The sequence below is a fragment of the Alosa pseudoharengus genome, unplaced genomic scaffold (assembly GCF_046254945.1).
Source record: "Alosa pseudoharengus isolate Yale_2024_CS ecotype anadromous, Long Island Sound unplaced genomic scaffold, YU_APseudo_1.1 YU_APseudo_1.1_scf_3, whole genome shotgun sequence".
NCBI classification, from domain to species: domain Eukaryota; kingdom Metazoa; phylum Chordata; class Actinopteri; order Clupeiformes; family Clupeidae; genus Alosa; species Alosa pseudoharengus.
This window is the reverse complement of record NW_027468718.1, coordinates 27,915,708-27,933,213: the sequence shown is the minus strand read 5'-3', so window position 1 is coordinate 27,933,213 and position 17,506 is coordinate 27,915,708. Positions and strand designations below refer to the sequence as shown.

General features: G+C 48.7%; 1 protein-coding gene across 2 annotated transcripts in view; it reads left to right on the top strand.

Moving 5' to 3' along the window:
• The window catches only part of chn1 (chimerin 1), a 38,900-nt gene that overhangs the window by 12,268 nt on the left and 9,126 nt on the right, over nt 1-17,506 (top strand). For both annotated transcript variants that reach the window (XM_076263800.1, XM_076263799.1), the window contains exons 4-7: nt 1,822-1,853; nt 1,994-2,107; nt 4,612-4,909; nt 16,812-16,889. In XM_076263800.1, coding sequence (XP_076119915.1) covers nt 1,822-1,853; nt 1,994-2,107; nt 4,612-4,909; nt 16,812-16,889 — 522 coding nt within the window. The remainder of the gene's footprint in view (nt 1-1,821; nt 1,854-1,993; nt 2,108-4,611; nt 4,910-16,811; nt 16,890-17,506) is intronic.

Below are 17,506 nucleotides of genomic sequence, written 5' to 3'. Positions count from 1 at the left end.
CTTGCCTCCTATTATGTTATTATTTTTAGTGTGATGCTGACATTGTGATAGTGTCAGAAAAGGCCCTTGTTATTTTGAAGTATTACACAGCAGTGACATCAGTTACCTCTACAGCTAAAAAGTACAAAATATAGTGCACTGTTGGTAAAGCATTGGCAATGAATGGCTTTGTTTATAATGCTTTTAGTTTACTTACTGGGCTTACCTCCTGTGCGCCCTTGTTTTTCAATTTGTGCTCTAATCGCTCACTGAAGAGCATTCAAGGTCAGGGTCGGCAGCAGTCAATGCAAAGCAATATCTGTCTCCACTGGAGTGTGGAGCGTGGCACGTGGCTTCAAGTATCTAATTTTACTGCCCGGCGGAAGGCAGACAGGGCATTCCGATCTCATTCTGAGGCTTACGTCAAAAAAACTCTGATCTGCAGCATTCATAATCATTTGCTGGCAAGAAAAAAATGAATGTTGATAATGGACAATAAAGGAGTGTATAAACGCTCCCAAATTGATGAGGAGCGTTGTGGTAAACCCCCCCCCCCCCCCCTCTAGCGTTCCCTGCTCTGGCCATTGTTACAGATTGCTCCTCTATCATTGCAGGCACAGTTGCGTTTGATTTATTGGCTCCCTGGCTTTCTTGATTCCCCTCATTAGCTGGTTTCATTACCCCGTCGGTCATCTCGTCGCCTGCCATATTGCTCCTCTGAACTGCATTTCTGTGAGCAAGATTGCACCAGGTCTCTCAGAACCACAGTGTACCTCCTCTCTCTGCATTTTAAACATTTCTCCCCCTCTCTCCATTATGTGGTATGATATAGAAACCCTCTCCAACTGACTGGCTGACTCCAGAGGGGATATATTGTTCCTGAAACCATACGATCTCTCTCGTTTCATACAAAACTAAACCACCACCACCACTACCACCCCCCCAGCCTCTCCCTTCCACAATCAGTTTTTGTCATCTTATTGGAAACTCTGCCCTTGTCTCTGAGCCAAGTGTTCCCATGGGCACCGTGCAGCAGAGCCAGAACCCCCCCACCACCACCACCACAACCACCACCCCCAACCTGCTTCATCTCTGCCCCTCAATATTCATTTAATGCATTACAGTGGAGGGCCTGGCAGGCTATGGATTAAGGGGGGAGGTGGCTGGTGGATGGGGAGGAAGGCGCTGATGTGAATGCAAAGCGAGCAGCTCTCGTTGCGTCTGAAAATGACCCAACGCCGCTCTAATCTGATCCGCCCCCCCAGCAATCAGCACCACCTATCCCACCCTCCCCACCACGCACACACACACACACACACCCCCTCTTCTCTATTCATAGAGCTTACTGATTATCATCCGCCTTCAGTCTTCCATCTCAAGGTTAAACGCTGGGGCGGAGTTGCCTTCTTTATTTATTTGTTTTTGTTGTTGTGTTATTTTATCACGCATATGCAGCACTCCTCAATTTCAGACCTTTGTCCGATTTACTCCGCCCCCCTCCCCCACTGCTGCCCAACGCACCATTCCTGTTCAAACTATACGGTCCTAGCTGAAACATCACTCCCTTGGCCATACTGTTGCCCAGTGCCATGGCACATTGATTGGTCACAGCTGAGGCTGGTGTGAGACCCAGCAGCTCAGAATGAAACTGGATCTTTAAGATCTCGAAGAGGATCTCCCCATTCCACTGGCATTCGGCAATGAATACCAGAAGTGCACATAGTTCCACTAACATAAAAGTGAAACTCCGTGTGGTGAGACTATTTCTTGTAATAGAAGGTTTATCACCAAAAAAATGTGGTTACTCTGTTTTGATTAAACTTTCATATTCTCTTTTCCCAGGTGGAGAATCGACCCAAATATTATGGACGAGAGTGAGTGTCATCTGTGTTGTCTGAGGATTTTTCAATGTCTTTATTTTGTCCGACCCCATATTCCTCTGTATCGATCCATGTTGTTTGCTAATCAAACAGTAATTCTTTTGAGTCAACATCCTTCTTGTTATTCCCAAAAGGTACCACGGGATGATTTCCAGAGAGGAGGCTGACCAGTTGCTGAGTGTGGCTGAAGGCAGCTATCTGATCCGGGAGAGCCAGCGGCAGCCAGGAACTTACACTTTAGCCTTACGGTCAGTGTGGCTGACACATCCCCCTTTCCAAAAATAGTCCATTCATGTGCTTATCAGACTATTCTTAGCGGGTATTGTGTACAAACATCACTTTGAACCCATTTCAGAGAGAGTCTGCTTATATCTAATTCATGCGGACGTGGTCATTGAAGTGGATTAGCATATAAAATCGTAATTTTGGAAATAGCTTTATTTCAAGTTGTTCGAGATGGCTGTGTAATGTAATTTAGCCTGTCTGGTGTGTAGCTTTTGGTCCGACGCTGTTTCTGTGTCAAATAAGCCGGAGCATTGCTAAGGGGGAATTAAAGTGGATTAGGCAAACGGCTGCTTACCCAGGGCTGCCAGTCCTAAACTAATGAGAGGGCCTGGTCTGGACTGCAGAGCAGGGGGAGGAAGGGACAGTGTTCTCCTGGCCTCTCTCCTGACTCCAGACCTGGCCGGCCAGCCTGCCATCAGCAGCGTCCAGATCTTTTTTTAATCGACCTCACTGCCTCAGATCAGACATAAGTCACTTGCAATTGCACTCGCTGACGTAGTGTCTCTCAAGTGTGTTCCACCATGGAGCGCTTCCTTTACACCTCTGCTACTCTTACTCTCATCACTCTCTCCATACATGTTTGCTTTCTTCCTTTCTCTTCATTCACAAACTGACACGTGGCTCTCTGCACTCTAAGCCAATGTTTGTGATGTGTTTTATTGCAAAGGTCGCTGTGGAAGTGCTTGTACATTGGATGTATGAAACATTCAACACGGCCAAGTTCAAATGGCAGTTGGCCTTTAATAGCATTAGTGTCAGTGAGTGGCTGTCAGACGTCTGAAATTGCCCCTGTCTCCAGCCTGTGTAGCATGGAGAGCCAGAGCCAGACGCACACAAAGACCCCACTGTTGGCCCAGGGAGATTCGGGCAATCCCACAAGTAATATATTTCTTCATGCTCACCCCCCACCCTCCCATCTCACTTGGGGATCTTGGAATAACCCGCACAGGAAACCAGCTGAGGGAGAGAAAAAACAGGGAAAAAGCATGGCTTCATCTTTAACAGACAATTTCCTGTTTGTATAACACAGGTTAATATTTTCCCATGACAAAAAAATTAGGCTTCACTGCACATCTTTTGGTGCTGAACCAATGTCCAGCTACCATTTCAGATGTCCATCTGCACACAGTGTGATAATGATGGCCTCCACGCAAACATTCTCTATAATCAAGGCATGAAGTCTCTAATGCATGTGTGTGACATTGTTGCAAGCCTCATTGTTGGGCTTGAATGGTGCCTGTGTCCAGTCTCTCGTAGCCTTATTCCACCGACTGAGAACCGGTTCCGTTCCCGTTCGCAAACCAACATTTGAATCATTCTGAGTATTTCGACCAAACAAAAAACGATTCGGAACATGGCACCTTGGTTCGGAGCTTGAACCAGAAAATAGTTGTTTTTTCCTGCGAACCGGAGTGGCCATGTCATTGTCTTCAGAGGGGAGAAGGCTAAAATAATGTGTTTTCCGTCCATATCAACTGTTGTCATGAGTAAACAAAACTAGTCAACTAGCACTACACTGCAGACGTTAACTAGCATTTTACATAGGCTATTTCTGCCGTTTTCACAGGACAACTGTTCATATCATTCGCCCGTTCATGCATCTCATTAGCTTTTGTTTTGCATGCAATACCCATTGTTGATGACGCACCCTGGGCTCGGTTCAAAACTGGTAGAAATGCGGCCTGGTTCACTAGATAGCACCAAGGCTCAAAGAATTCTGAACGGAACCAGTTTAAGAATGCGTTCTGTCGGTTGAAAAACGTCCAAAGAGATACTGCTCCTTCCTCATCAGCATTCACTTGTGATCAGTTGACATCATTGATTTGAGGGTGAAGCTGCTTCAGCCATGATGGACATTTCTGTTGCATAATGCAGACATTTGAGCAGATATGGATTGTATTGGGAAAGAAGGAGAAGGTAGGGACAGCAGTCCTTTGATGGGTATTTGATTTGTTTGGCCCTGTGTCTGAGCTCCCATTAGTCTCTCCATGTGACATATTTCATGCTGTGAACTAATCTTCACACTCACTTGTTTGAAGAGCGATACACTATAGCTGCAGTAGTTAGACAAGTACAGGAAATGTTTTCTGGAAGCTGTATGGCAAGGAACCCAAAGCTCCAACAGTTTCCTGCTCTCTCATTATTGATCAGTGCTAAAAGGGCTGTATTATTTCAGCCCATTAAGTGCTACTGAGGGGCAAGATGATACAGCCGGCTCCTGTAAAAAAAAAACTAAAAAAAAAGAGGCCAGTGTAATGTTGCACCCTGTTGCTGTCTCATTGCAGGCAGCTTGAGTGCATCGGAAGATGTGCCTCGCCCTTCTCTGGGTACAGTCTCTCCATCGCACAGCTGGCTTTCGGAAAGCCTCTTCGGTCATCTCAGCCAGCCTGGATTTCTCCTGTGTTTTTGCAGGTGTTTTCTCCCAGTCCATCTAAAGTCCAAGTGTACGTGTCCTTTTTGCCCACAGTTTTGGCAACCAGACCAGGAACTTCCGGCTGTACTATGACGGCAAGCACTTTGTCGGGGAGAAGCGCTTCGAGTCCATCCACGACCTGGTGACGGACGGCCTGATCACACTCTACATCGAGACCAAGGCGGCCGAGTACATCGCCAAGATGACCATCAACCCCATCTACGAGCACGTGGGCTACACCACGCTCAACTGCGAGCCGGCACCCAAGCGGCACACGCAGCACAGCCCCGTGCACCGGGACGTGCCGGACGGACGCGAGCCCCAGGGGGACGAGGGCAGCCTGGAGGAGAGGGTGAGTTTCACTTTTTTACTGTGAGAGAGAGAGAGAGAGAGAGAGAGAGAGAGAGAGAACGAGAACAGTTCTTATGTTACAAGAGTAGGATGGAGAGAGAGAGACAGAGCGAGAGATAAAGAGGGAGAGAAATATATAGAAACTGAGAGATTGACTAGTTTTTTTTTCTGAGATTGAGCCATTAAGAGCCTCAAGGGGATTTGTTGTCAACAGTGTCCCTTAGGAATGTGGATAGGGGAATGCCTTCCATTGCACAATGCTGTGGTTTGTGGTGGTATGTGCGGGAAGTCCAATAAGTTAGTTTTGTTTTGACCAGTCATCTTTCGGCTGTAAGAAGAGGACTGGTGGCATACAGCCAAGGGAATGACTACAGTTTAGTGACTCCTGTCATCATTAAGCTGATGAAGAGCTGAACTGTATAAAGCCCTTATTCAGAAGCCCAGTGCTGCTGATGTCCAAGGGCTTCAGTGTGTTGATGGGGTCTCACAGGACTCGACTGTTCTGGTCTGGCTTGACCATGTCGCCTTGAGAGAGTGCAGAGACCTTTGATGTGGACATGTTTTTGCTTCTGGCTGATTGTTTGTCTTGATAACCTGGTTTCCTGAGAGAACCTTTTGTTTCCAAATCACGTCAGGCGGACTGAATGTTCCACCCAGTATGACCGAGAAGCACGGCTAATCAAAAGCCATTTGTGTCTTCCAGTACACATGTCTGCGAAGGCCAGTGCTTGTGGTCATTCAGCTTTTCCTCTAAAAGTACACTGAAAGGGGCGGGCAGTGCTGGGCCCTCCTACCCACATGACCACTTCAAACGCTGAAGGGTCTGTGGTAGGAACTCGAGAAAATCTGCATGTTTCAATATTTGCTTTCTGCTGTAAACTGCACATTCATGGTGGTTAGAGACCAGATCCATCAATCCATTTTTTTCATCATACAACAGGCTTTTCAAGTTAAAGTACTGCCACCTCTTTTTTTTGGTAACCCTTCCAACAAAATGTGAAAAGTTGGATTCATTCTTCATGTCTGATACTGTTCACTAGTGCTGAGTTCCAGCCCCTCTCCCCATCCTGCGCACAGTCGATGCTCATCGTGGCATTGACTAATACACGTCAGTAGGAGACCCATAGTGGATCTCTCAATATTCCGATTTCTCCTCCCAACACGACCTAATCAGTAATATAGAAACCTCCTCCCTGATGGGTCATCAGTGGTGATTAACAGCCCAAATCAGTTGGCATATGCGTTCATGTATGACAATGAATCAATCAGTCCAATTAATCATGCTAATGAAGTGCGGTCATCAGTGCTTTTAAATATTTGCTAATTAGGTTTAGCGGCTGATAATCTGTATTTTATTTCCACATCATTTGAAGTGATGGACTATGGAAATCGCAACTCAGTATTCTGTACACAATGAATCTGTTCTGATGTAAATGAGGCCGCCTTGAGAGAGGGGAGATGCGTGCACACAGCCAGGGGAGATGCATACTGAATAACCTGGTTATCCGAGGATCTGACATGTATGGAAGAAACAGCTGTGACCTGAAAGGGTTCATATGCGGCACGAACACAAAGGCCAAGTCCCACAATGCATCATGCATGCACGAGCCACACTGCTTGTTTATTCTTCCTGTTTTTTGTTCCCGTGCCTGGCGAGCTGCGCTTTGTCTTTGATGCTGTTTTTTTTCTTCTTCAGTACAGCATCCGGTGCGATATTGTGGACAATGAACGCGTGCTGGACTGGTCCACTGCCCCGTGTTGCCTCTTGCGATATAGTGAAGTTAATTTTGGAGGTTGAGGAAGCTGTGTTGACTTTGAGCGCAGGGCCGCACTGGCTAAATTGCTTTTCTATCTCTGCTGGTCCCCTCGGTCAGCCACACACGTGGCCGCGGCCAGGAAGGAGCAGCGTTCCTGTTGCAGCGGCAATAGTATCCGTAATCTCCCGTAATTGAAAGTCACAGGAACGTCAGGAAGTCTCTGTCTCCTCGAGGCCTGGCCTGTTTGGAAGAGGGCTTTCTCTCCGTCTGGAGAAATATTGCTTCATTGTTATTGCAGAGAGCAGGCCAGGAGAGCAGTTGTGGAAGCAGGGGGTGGGGGGGGGGGGCAGTCCGGGTTTTTGAAGCACCACATGACATTACAGCTCACCACAGTTTCCTGGCAAGTCCATACAGGCACACATCAAACGAGCTCTTTTTTTTTTTGGTTCTCCATTTTTCAAAAATCTTTTTTTTTCTGCTTCCAATCTATTTATCTTCCGGTTCCACACAGCCAGCTGCTGGCCCATTGTTGTGGTCAGGCAATGTGCAGTTTCTCTGCGCAGGATAAGTTTCAGCAGAAATAACACAGGCACAAGGCTTTGATTCGGCCTGGCTCTGACTCTGGGGCTCTGAACGTCTGAGAGCGAACTGGAGGAGCTGTGGTCTGTGGCTGCAGAGAGCCCGAGTCCCTCGGCAGGACCCATTAGAGGCCCAGAGCCCAGGCATCAGCAGCACCTACCCTGTGGGCAGGAAGGAACCCTCAGCCTCCCATTCATTTTCCACTGACCGGCAACAACCTCCAAATGCTCATCAGCATAAAGGCACTGGGCAGACACTTAAACTTTAGGAACACTCTCCGTGCAGAGTCTATAACGACTAAGGACAGCTGTAAAATGAAACTGTCTACGCTTTACTACAAGAAGTGTTTATCTGCAAATATGACACAAAAAAAAATCGCATAATGTAGAGCATTTGCACAGTAAGAGTCCCTGTCCCTGTGGTGGGGCAGGCACCAGTAGCTCCCTGTAATGGCCCAGATTGGATTAGTTACATGTGCACAGTGTTTATTTCTGCACAGTTCTGTGTACAGCACCCATAAACCTCAGGTCTGTGCTCATCAAGAATCCGAGCCAAAATATTTCTTGACTCTACTGAATTGTGTGGGGGGAGGATCATAAACAAGCTTCCGTATAATCCTGCTTTGGTAGGCATCCTGTAAAAGCCCAAACCTCAGCTTATCCACTTAAAGGTAGGCGTGCGGGCAGAAGGGCCTTTTAAACTCTGCTTTTGTTTCACATCTGCATTAGCTTAAGTCGTAAAAAGACTAAAATCACAGCACGTCAATTTTGGAAACCTTGTGGCCTCCTCCCCCCCATTGCTACTTGCACAGCGTCTGACAGCAGACAGCAGTCTGAGTGAACCCTGTGCCCGCTTATATAAAAATGATGTAAGATTTGAAGATTCCACTCCCCGGCGAGCTGGCCTATTCAGTTTGGATTGCGCTGGCATTCTTGGATTTCTGTCACATATCCCCTTATCAGATTACACGCCATCGCCAGTGAATGTCTATTGTGGAGGGAACGGCTGAGCCTAAACACTGGCTTGCCATCATTGACTGTTGATTATCTTGTGCTGTAGAGATGCTCTGAGGCGAATCACAAGACCGCCGCAGCGCGTGTGTGTGTGTGTGTGTGTGTGTGTGTGTGTGTGTGTGTGTGTGTGTGTGTGTGTGTGTGTGTGTGTGTGTGTGTGTGTGTGTGTGTGTGTGTGTGTGTGTGTGTGTGTGTGTGTGTGTGTGTGTGTATGGGGAGGCCCTCTCCTGGTATTGTTCATTCAGGGTTGAGCGGGGGCGAGCCGTGAGAATGGGGCCTGATTTCCACCATGAGGAGGTAGTTGGCTCCTAACTCAACTCCGCTCTCTCATGGATGAGTGCTCAGTGACGAATGCAAGCACAGTAGGCAAATTGTGTTTGGGTAACGGTCATCATAATGTTTAACTGACAGCCTCTGATCTATTTGGAGCTAAACGTTGAGTGAGGGGAGGTCCTCCAAGAGCAAGCATGTATGAGTAAATTCACACAAGTCAGTCACCCAAAATGCCTTAGTTCACAACATTAGCCACACTGAAAGTAAATTTGCGGAGCTGCCCCATGATTCAGATCTGCCCCAAAACGTTAGGGTTTCTTCCTCGTCCAATGCTAAACCTGTCCACCAAGTTTCATAAAAAATGTGCCAGTAGTTCTTATGTTGCTCTGCTTACAGACAAACAGACAGACAAACGGCTCTAAAAACATGGCCTCCTTGAAGGCAGAGATAACCTTCTGGACCTTTTTGCTGGATTGCAGTGTCCTGGCATGTGACCCATTACGTTGTTCTATATATTGGTGCATATAAAGACACACACACACACTCACACACACACAGCAGGAGGATGAGCCACTGCAGTGACTACCCCCTCCCACCCCCTGGTCACACTGTGTTGTATAAGCCTGCTGTAGTTGTGCTGCCAAGGCTGCTGAGGGGGCCTCTGAATAGACCAGTCCAAAGAAAGCCACATCAAATAAAAAGCCTGAAATATTTGCCAAAGAAATGCAGAATATTTACCCTACCCACATATAATAGAGCCCTAGTTAGATCAATTTTAGAATTTGAAATGCTCTCAAAATCATTTGGTAGGCCTACATCTTTGCTCTTAACCATTCAAATCATGGTCAGTGCTTCTCAGAAAAGGATTTGTGACATTTGAATCTAGAGACCGCTTGACCACACAAAGTGTTCCCATTTTTTTTTTTTGTCGACGTTTTCCCCCTCTCTCACACGCTCTATCCAGTTGTTCTGTCGCAGCTGGTGTGGGGAGAGCCTGAGGGCTAATTAGACTGAGTGAGAGCCAGCCTGACATTTGCACTGCTTCTGTGGACAGATGTAGCCCTCCTCCTCAGCAACACCACTAGCCTGCAGTCTCCGGAACATTCCTCCAGGCCAGAGAGCAGGCGAACACCAGTAACCTGTGTGTGTGTGTGTGTGTGTGTGTGTGTGTGTGTTTGTGTGTGTGTGTGTGTGTGTGTGTGTTTGCGCCTGTGTGTGTGTGTGTGTGTGTGTGTGTGTGTGTGTAAATGTCTGTGAGCTAGTGCAACTCAGCATGATTTTACCTGCTGCTTAGAGTTTGCTCCACAGGACAAGGAACGAGTACATGGGCACATTACAGCTGACATGCCAGCACATTAAACCTCATGTTCTAGTTGCCCCGGTGAAGCACATGTTCAGAAAAGCCCCTCAGTCGTGTGCTTTATGTATATATAACTAGTGTCCGTCTCCTCCATACACTATGTTCCTCTCCCAACAAGGCTCTTTTGTTGCCGGTCGTCATGCCGCATTACTGACTCTTCTGGTCTTACTCGGAATCAAAGTCAAGTCTGGCTTTCGTCTTTAAAGTCCTGTCTAATGCCTACTTATCTCATCTGAAATGGTGGCGGCTTGGCTCAGTGGTGCCATCAAGCCCCCCGTTGTGTCCCTTCATGATTGGGTTTTCCCCGCTTTCCCTTTTCCTTTCCCGGAGTATCCTCTGACAAATTTGCCCTGACGCGAAACGCTCCGTGTGGGTGTTGTAAAAATATCCGTGGCCCAGACCCCTCTGCTTACTAACTCGATGACGTTGGCTGGAGCCACCCGTCGGCGGTGAGTAATTCAGGCTGTTTTCAGGTAGCTAACAGGATGGCGGCGGAGCCATTCCGTTCCTCTTGAGGGTCTGGCACTCATCTCTGTAAACACGATAAAGGCTGCAGCGAACAGGAAGTACAGGAACACTGCATTGTTCCCATGGGAAACCTGTGCCCAAGAACAGATGTTGCACCCACACAAATAACACACACACACACACACACACACACACACACACACACACACACACACATACATACATACATACATACATACATACATACATACATACATACATACATACATACATACATACACATACAGAGTCCTTCATAGGTTTTTCTCTCAAAAAACAGTTGACTTAATACGAATTTGTTGATTTATATTTTTGTTTCAAACAATCCCTTTTGTCCCTTCAGTTCCTTTAGCTTATAAATGTGAATAGTGTCCTGACATCTAGAATGTAGGTGATGGTAGGTTTCTTGTTAAAATGGTGTCCTTCTTAATTCAGTGCTCTGTGGTGTTGAACTGGCCTCGGTCACGCAAGGGCAGTGCTGTATCAAGCCCGCAGAAATGAACCTGCTGTCACCATGGCAGTGGGCTTGCCAGAACCCCTAAAGGAATGGGAATCCCTAGCAAATCAGTTCAGTCACCCCTCTTTCGTTCTCTCTCTCTCTCCCTCTCCCTCCCTCTCTCTCCCCCACACTCTCTCTCTCTCTTCTCTGCCATTCCTTCTTTTCTCGCTCTAGCAGTCAAGTGGCTTTTCCTTCTCACTGCCATGCCAATGAGTTCAACCCCCACACTGACCTAAATATCACACAAATTTCAGTTCCAGCCTGGTGGTAACTAGACCTTCTGACCGCCTCTGAATGTCAATGAGAAGAGTCACCGTCTCTAACCGAAGCCATTTTGAGGACAGTCTCCAGAGTATACCCCCAGTCTCCCCCCTGTCCTCCACTAAAGGAACATGCTGAAGTGGTCAAATGCCAGTCTGCTGTTTTTCTGACCTCCCATGTTCCAGCGTGCCATGGGGCATAAGGCATCCACCCTGAGATGTTCTGCTGAGGCTCGCTGGCCGTGCCTTGATGTGGGCAGAAGTGAGGGACTGGGCAGGCGGGCGAGCGAGCGAGCGTGCGTCTCCTCTCTCTGCGGTGGTGCGTGGGAGTGGTGTTCTGCGGCACTGTTGCGTAAGCGCGATCGATCCGCCGCCGCAGACCACAGGAGAGCAGGAGGAGACGCAGGTGCAGGAGCAGGAGGAGGAGACGCAGGAGCGGGGGAGCGGGGACGCTGTGTGAACGCACAGGGCGCCTCTGCACTCCTCGCTCCAGCCCAGCGACGTTGCTTACAGCCGTGCCTGCTCAGCTCTTTGCAGCTGTCACAGAGCCAAAGGCTGTCCTCCCTGCCACATGTTCTGCTCTCGGAGACAGGCAGTGGAGAACATCGTGTGCTTTTAACTCTCGACTGCAGATTGTGAGAAGTGAAGTTTACTCTCAACTTTTCAGCTTTCCTTTGGACGAGAAGGGAGAGCTGTATTCAGTTGGAGTCTTGGAGTGCCGTGACGAGGACAGTATGTGCAGCTTATGGTTTTATACACAACCCAGGCTATCAAGATAACACAAAAATGTAGCACTGCTACTACTGCATCTGTGACATTAACGTCATATTCCCATAACATAAATATCAGCCCCCAACTTCCCTGCAGAGGACCTCCCTTTGATGCAATAAATCAGTATGAGTGTTTGGGGATTTATTTCCTCACATGATTTAATTTTATAATAGTTATTTATTTTCTTTCATTGTGTTTGTTTATATGACTGGGAGTGTTTGGGCTAATGGCGGTTAGCTTCATCAGTGGCGTGTTCTCTGCTGTGACCTTGCTGTGAGGATGGCAGGGCGTGATAGCCGCACTCCATACATCACTGTCATGGCAACAGCCACAGCTGGGTAATCTATTTGTCTCAGGAAAGGGGGAGAAAATTGTATCATTTGTTTTTCTGCGGTTTCTGCAAAGCAAGCAAGGAATACAGAGGCTATTTCACCATACAAGGTGGAGAATGGTGCTTTGGGAGTAAAGTAGAATGGGAAAGGGTTGGAGCAGAATCAAAATGGCACTTATGTTTTGCTTTAGTGAGTCTCCCTCTGTGTTTTTTTTTTGTGCAGACGTTATTCTTAGCAGTCAGGTGTAAATGGCATACCATGCTACTGTTGTGGTTTCCACACTAACCAGAGTGAATAACCTTTGCAGTATGGTTTTGCATTTAAATTATGAGCTCCATCACAATAAAGATGGAGGGCAGAATTGAGGATAAGTGTGTGATTGTTTTCAGAAATGGACACCCCTCTACCCCCCCTTTTCTCTCAGGCTGGTGGGTTTGGATGGGAAAACACACTAGAACAACGGTCCATTCTTCCCCCACCTCTTCTCCTCAGCTTGCCTTGCTGGCCATCTTGTGTTGGGCTGCTTGTAATGTGTAATGTGTACCTCGAGGGCCCTTGGTGAATGTGGAGAGGGGAGGCCGACGGACTCGCTCCTTCCCAGGGCTGCTCTCCCACTGCCCTCTCCCCTGGTGGAAGGAGTCCTCTCCATGAAACGGCTCCCTCACAGGGAGCGAGGAGCATGGAGCTCCACCAGGCTGACTGCACCCCAGAGAGAGGCACGGATGGAAACACGATAAGGGACCGATGGAGAGAGAGAGAGGGAGGGAGACGGGGAGAGAGATAAGGGAGAGACAGAGGTCGGGGGGGGGGGGGGTGGAAAATCGAAAAAGGGGAAAACGGATATGAAAAAAATAGAATCTGCTCTCTGCTCCAGTTCCTAGTATAATTCCACTAACGTCAGAACGGTTGAATTTAGAATCCATCAGTTGCCTGCGGTTCTCTGCGCGTCAGATTTATGATGCCATGATTATGCATAATTTTTGATGCTGCTTACGTAACGTTGCATAACTCGCTGGCCTCGCACTCTGTTATCTGCAGAGCCCAAAGTAGTTTTCAGTGGCAAACTTTCTCCGCTGGCACCGAGCTGTTTGGATGACACAACGACGACCAGATATTATTTATTTCTTTATTTCTTTGCCAGCTTGTTCGCAGAGAACAACTCGCTCTCACTTCACTCATCAGAAAGCCGTCCGCCTCTCTCTCTCTCTCTCTCTCTCTCTCTCTCTTTTTTTTCTCTTGGCGAGACAAGCGCTCCCATCAGCCATGTCAACTGTGCCCTCCAATTAAATTGTCCTCGCTTGCTCGCTCGCTCTCTCTCCAAGTGGGAGCACAGGAACGCAGGCCAGCTCGATGGCACTTCCACCTGGTGATGTAAGAGGCCGCCGCCGTCGCTGCGTTTAACATTTGCTTATATAACGCCACCTATTTCCTCCCACTGAGGGGAGAGTGACCTCGGCGCTCTATTGCCATCTCTCCATTCCCGACTCAAGTGCTTTGAATATTGCTAGGCAACTCGCCCTCCTACGACACACTGATGCAGCAAGGCTGTGTGCGCAAATGCGTTGTGTAACAAACTCCTTTTGATAATGAACATTTTCACTGGTCTGCGTTCAGCGTTCACAGCTTCTGGTTTTGTCCTTCAGGCATGCCTGACTGTTGCAAGGATGCCATTGTGAAATATATTGTTATTTGTCAAGTTTGACAGACTGAAACAAATGATAGTGTGAGAGACTCTCCGAGGTAATTGAATGTAGGGAGGAGGGAGAGGGTTGGGGGTCAAATCACTTTGGAAAGGAGCTGTTTTTTTCCAGAACAATAGATAAACAAATTATCAGCTTGGCTTATTCAGTTAGCCAAGTCCCAGGCCCCCTCCACAATTCAAAGCCTTGGTGCTCCTCATAGAGCAGCAGCTGGATCGGGAGAGAAATGGGCTTTGCATGCCCAGATGGTTGGTTAATTTTTTTTTGTTTTCTGGAAAGAAAGGAAGTGGCGGTGTTTGTTAACAGCACTTAGGATCCATTTCTGTGCCTGTGCCTGTGCTTTACGAGCCTCCGCTTAGGGAAGCGCGTCTGAAAAATGAGCAAAATCCATCAGTGTCAATTAGAGGTGGTGGTGGTGTGTGTGTGGGGGGGGGGGGGTCTGGGTGGTGGTGTGCGTTCAAAGCCTGCCACATCCTGGGAGTCAAGACAGTAGTGGCGCTCCAACCAGCAGGCAACACAATTACCCTGAAAAAGCCGCAGCAAAGCTCCCTGGCCCCAGAGAAGAGCTGCAGTAATGGGCTGAGTGAACAGCAGGTGAGGGGGAGCAGACTGCAGGCCCGCCCGACTCGCAGGTAGCCCGGCTGGGGTGGGGTAGTCGGGGTTGAAGTGGGTTTGGAGACGGACGCAACTGGAGGCCACAGCACCGGCTCTTTCATGTCCACCTGGAGCCTCCGCTCCTTTCCACAGTGGCCTGCCAGGTCTGGAGCGGCCGTTGCACTCCGCATCGATCCCGGCGCCTGTGGGAGAGGAGCCCCATTATAGCCGCGGTCCTTTCATGTGCGCCGGCGTCTGGAGGAGCAGATCAGCAAATGAAAGCTCCCTGTTATTGATCACCCAGTAGACTCGCCCAGTGTGCTGTCACATCAAGCCCATTTTCACCTGTCTGTCTGTATGCCTGTCTGTATGCCTGTCTGTCTGTCTGTCTGTATGCCTGTGTGTCTGCCTGCACAAAGTTCTGAGGCTCTGCACTGTGCCAGCAGAGCTTGGCTGCGTCTGAGACATGTGGCAGGAGGGATATTTGTTCTTGTGTGTTGTGTGTAGGCTGGTCTCTCTGATGGCTGTCTCTGACCAGACTGGGATTGTTTACTGCGGCAGGCTGCCTGCGAGGTGCATAATTGGCGTGTGATGAGCTTTTTCTGAGCACTGCTGTACTGTCATCTGAGAGAATCCCACTCCCGGATTAGAGCTGAGCGACATTTCAGTGCTAGCGACAGTCTGTTGTGATGGAGACAAAGCTAGTCCCAGTCCCTGCGTTGTTTCTCTTTCACATGAAATACGTTTATTTTTGTCCTCAGTAACACACTTGGAATGAGGGTTTTTTTCTCTTTGGAGGCAAAGACAGTTTCCTAGTTTTCTAGTGTCTGCTCATTAACATTTTCTTTCATCTTTCTGTCCATTTGAAAGCAGACTGTTAAAATCTCCTTTACATTTTTGGGTTTAATTGATGCACATTTGAACATCTGGGTGTTCAATTCTCACATCCCTTAATGAGACCAAATTGCTGTTGCCTTTGATTTCTTTGGGATTTTTTTTCTTTCTTGTTTTTTTTTCCTGCTTAGCGAATCTCCCTGATAATTACCATGTCTCTGTATGGCAAGCTTTGTGTAGTGCAGGACATATTGGTTTCATTCCAAGCAAACTGACCACAAATAGAGACAAGTTTGGAAAGGGGGGCTTCACCACCCTCTCTCCTCCTCACAAAAGGCTGGTTTGTGGAGGTGCTGCTGATGGTGGGCTGTGGAAGTGGCATGATCTGGGCAAGCTGAACAGCACCGATCTGAGCTGAACTTATCTGAACTGAGCCCAGCACAGGGGATGATGCATGACTCATTCATTGCTCATTATCGTCCCACGCTCCCGCTCAAGTCCTTCCAAGCCTGCCTGCCGCCTCCTCCACGCTCTCCCAGCGGACAACACAGGGCCGGTGGGGGCGGGGAGCAGGCCGCCATCAAGCTCTGCCAGCAGCTCCCTGATTGGCTGTCGTGACCTGCCTAAGCCTGCGTGACTAGCGTTAAGGCCCTCCCCCCACTCTCTTCCTGCCTCCCTCCCTCCTCCCCTCCCTCCTCCTCTCTCTCCTCCGCCCCCCCCCCTCTCTCTCTCCCTCTCGACGGCAGCAGCATCCACTGGCAGTGTGCTGCTGAGCTTCCAGGGAGAATATCAGCTCTGTGCAGGGAGGACAGGATTACCACGAGCACTCATCTCATCTGCATATAGATGCCCACAGCGCGGGATACTGAGGCACCCATGACCACCACAGGCTTGTGCTCTTTTCTGGACACACAGCTCAGGACTTGATAGAGTTTGCTGGCAATAATTTTCTTTGCTGCTGGTTTTTGTTTTTCTAATCTTGACCCGTGTTTGGATTTTTGTGCACAGAGTTCTGTTAACAGAAGTCGCCTTCGGCGGACTTGTTTTGCTTTTAGCGGTGGTTCTTTTTGTCTTTTTCTTTCGTGGCTCGATCGTGTCCAAAACCAGGAAAATGCAAGAAATATGTCGTCTTACAGGATAACTCAATAGAATAGAGGAATTTTCTCTCTCTCTCTCGCGCCATCTCATTTGACAAAGCTCCTACTCTCTCTCGGCCTCAGTAGTGTAGACTAGCACACAGTGTCAAAATGCCGTCCAGAGAGTCCTACTCGGTACGCAAGGGGGAGAAGTCCCTGGTCCAGAGTAAGTCCAAGCAGGAGAGTAACCAGCAGGACATCCTGGCCGCTGCTCTGGGCATGCGGATGGGACCACAGAAGCCTCCCGCCACCATCTGGCAACCTCTCAAACTCTTTGCCTATTCACAGCTCACCTCGCTGGTGCGCCGAGCCACGCTCAAGGAAACGGACCGCGCGCCCAAGTACGAGAAAGTCCACAACTTCAAGGTAAGCCACAACAACACTCGCCCTCGTTATGTTATCAACTTCTCATTAACAGTCTGTCTGTTCTAATCATGCATTGCTGTGAGCGGTGTTTGTGTGGAGGCTAGCTGTAGAGGAGGAGGGTTTGGTTGGGTTTCTATGGTTGCGCTGGGCTAGAGGGGAAGCTCTCTCCCTAGGAGACCAGGAGAAGGAGGGAAGGGGGGGGGGGGGGGAGTGAGTCTGGGGGGTGTTGTGGACTGAAAGGAAGCGGACCCCTCAAACAAGGACTGTTGTGGGTCTGTTCAGAAAGCCTTTTTCAAAAAACAAATCTGTTGGGCTGTGTGTGCGCTGCCGCGGACTGTGTGGGGTGGCAGATGGGGGAGATTAGGCTGTAGTAGGGGCAACCATTTACCATTTAGGGGGGTGTGCCTGTGCGTGTGTGTGTGTGTGTGTGCGTGCGTGTGTGTGTGTGTGTCTGTCTCAGTCAGCAGCCCCACTCACTCACTCCCTGGCTGGCTCGGGGCTGGTTAATGAAGAAGGGGAAGCGAAGGTACCTCTGTGGCCTGATGGAAGTGCTGACTCCTCCAGAGCCCCCTGTGTGTGTGTGTGTGTGTGTGTGTGTGTGTATATAAGTGTGTGTG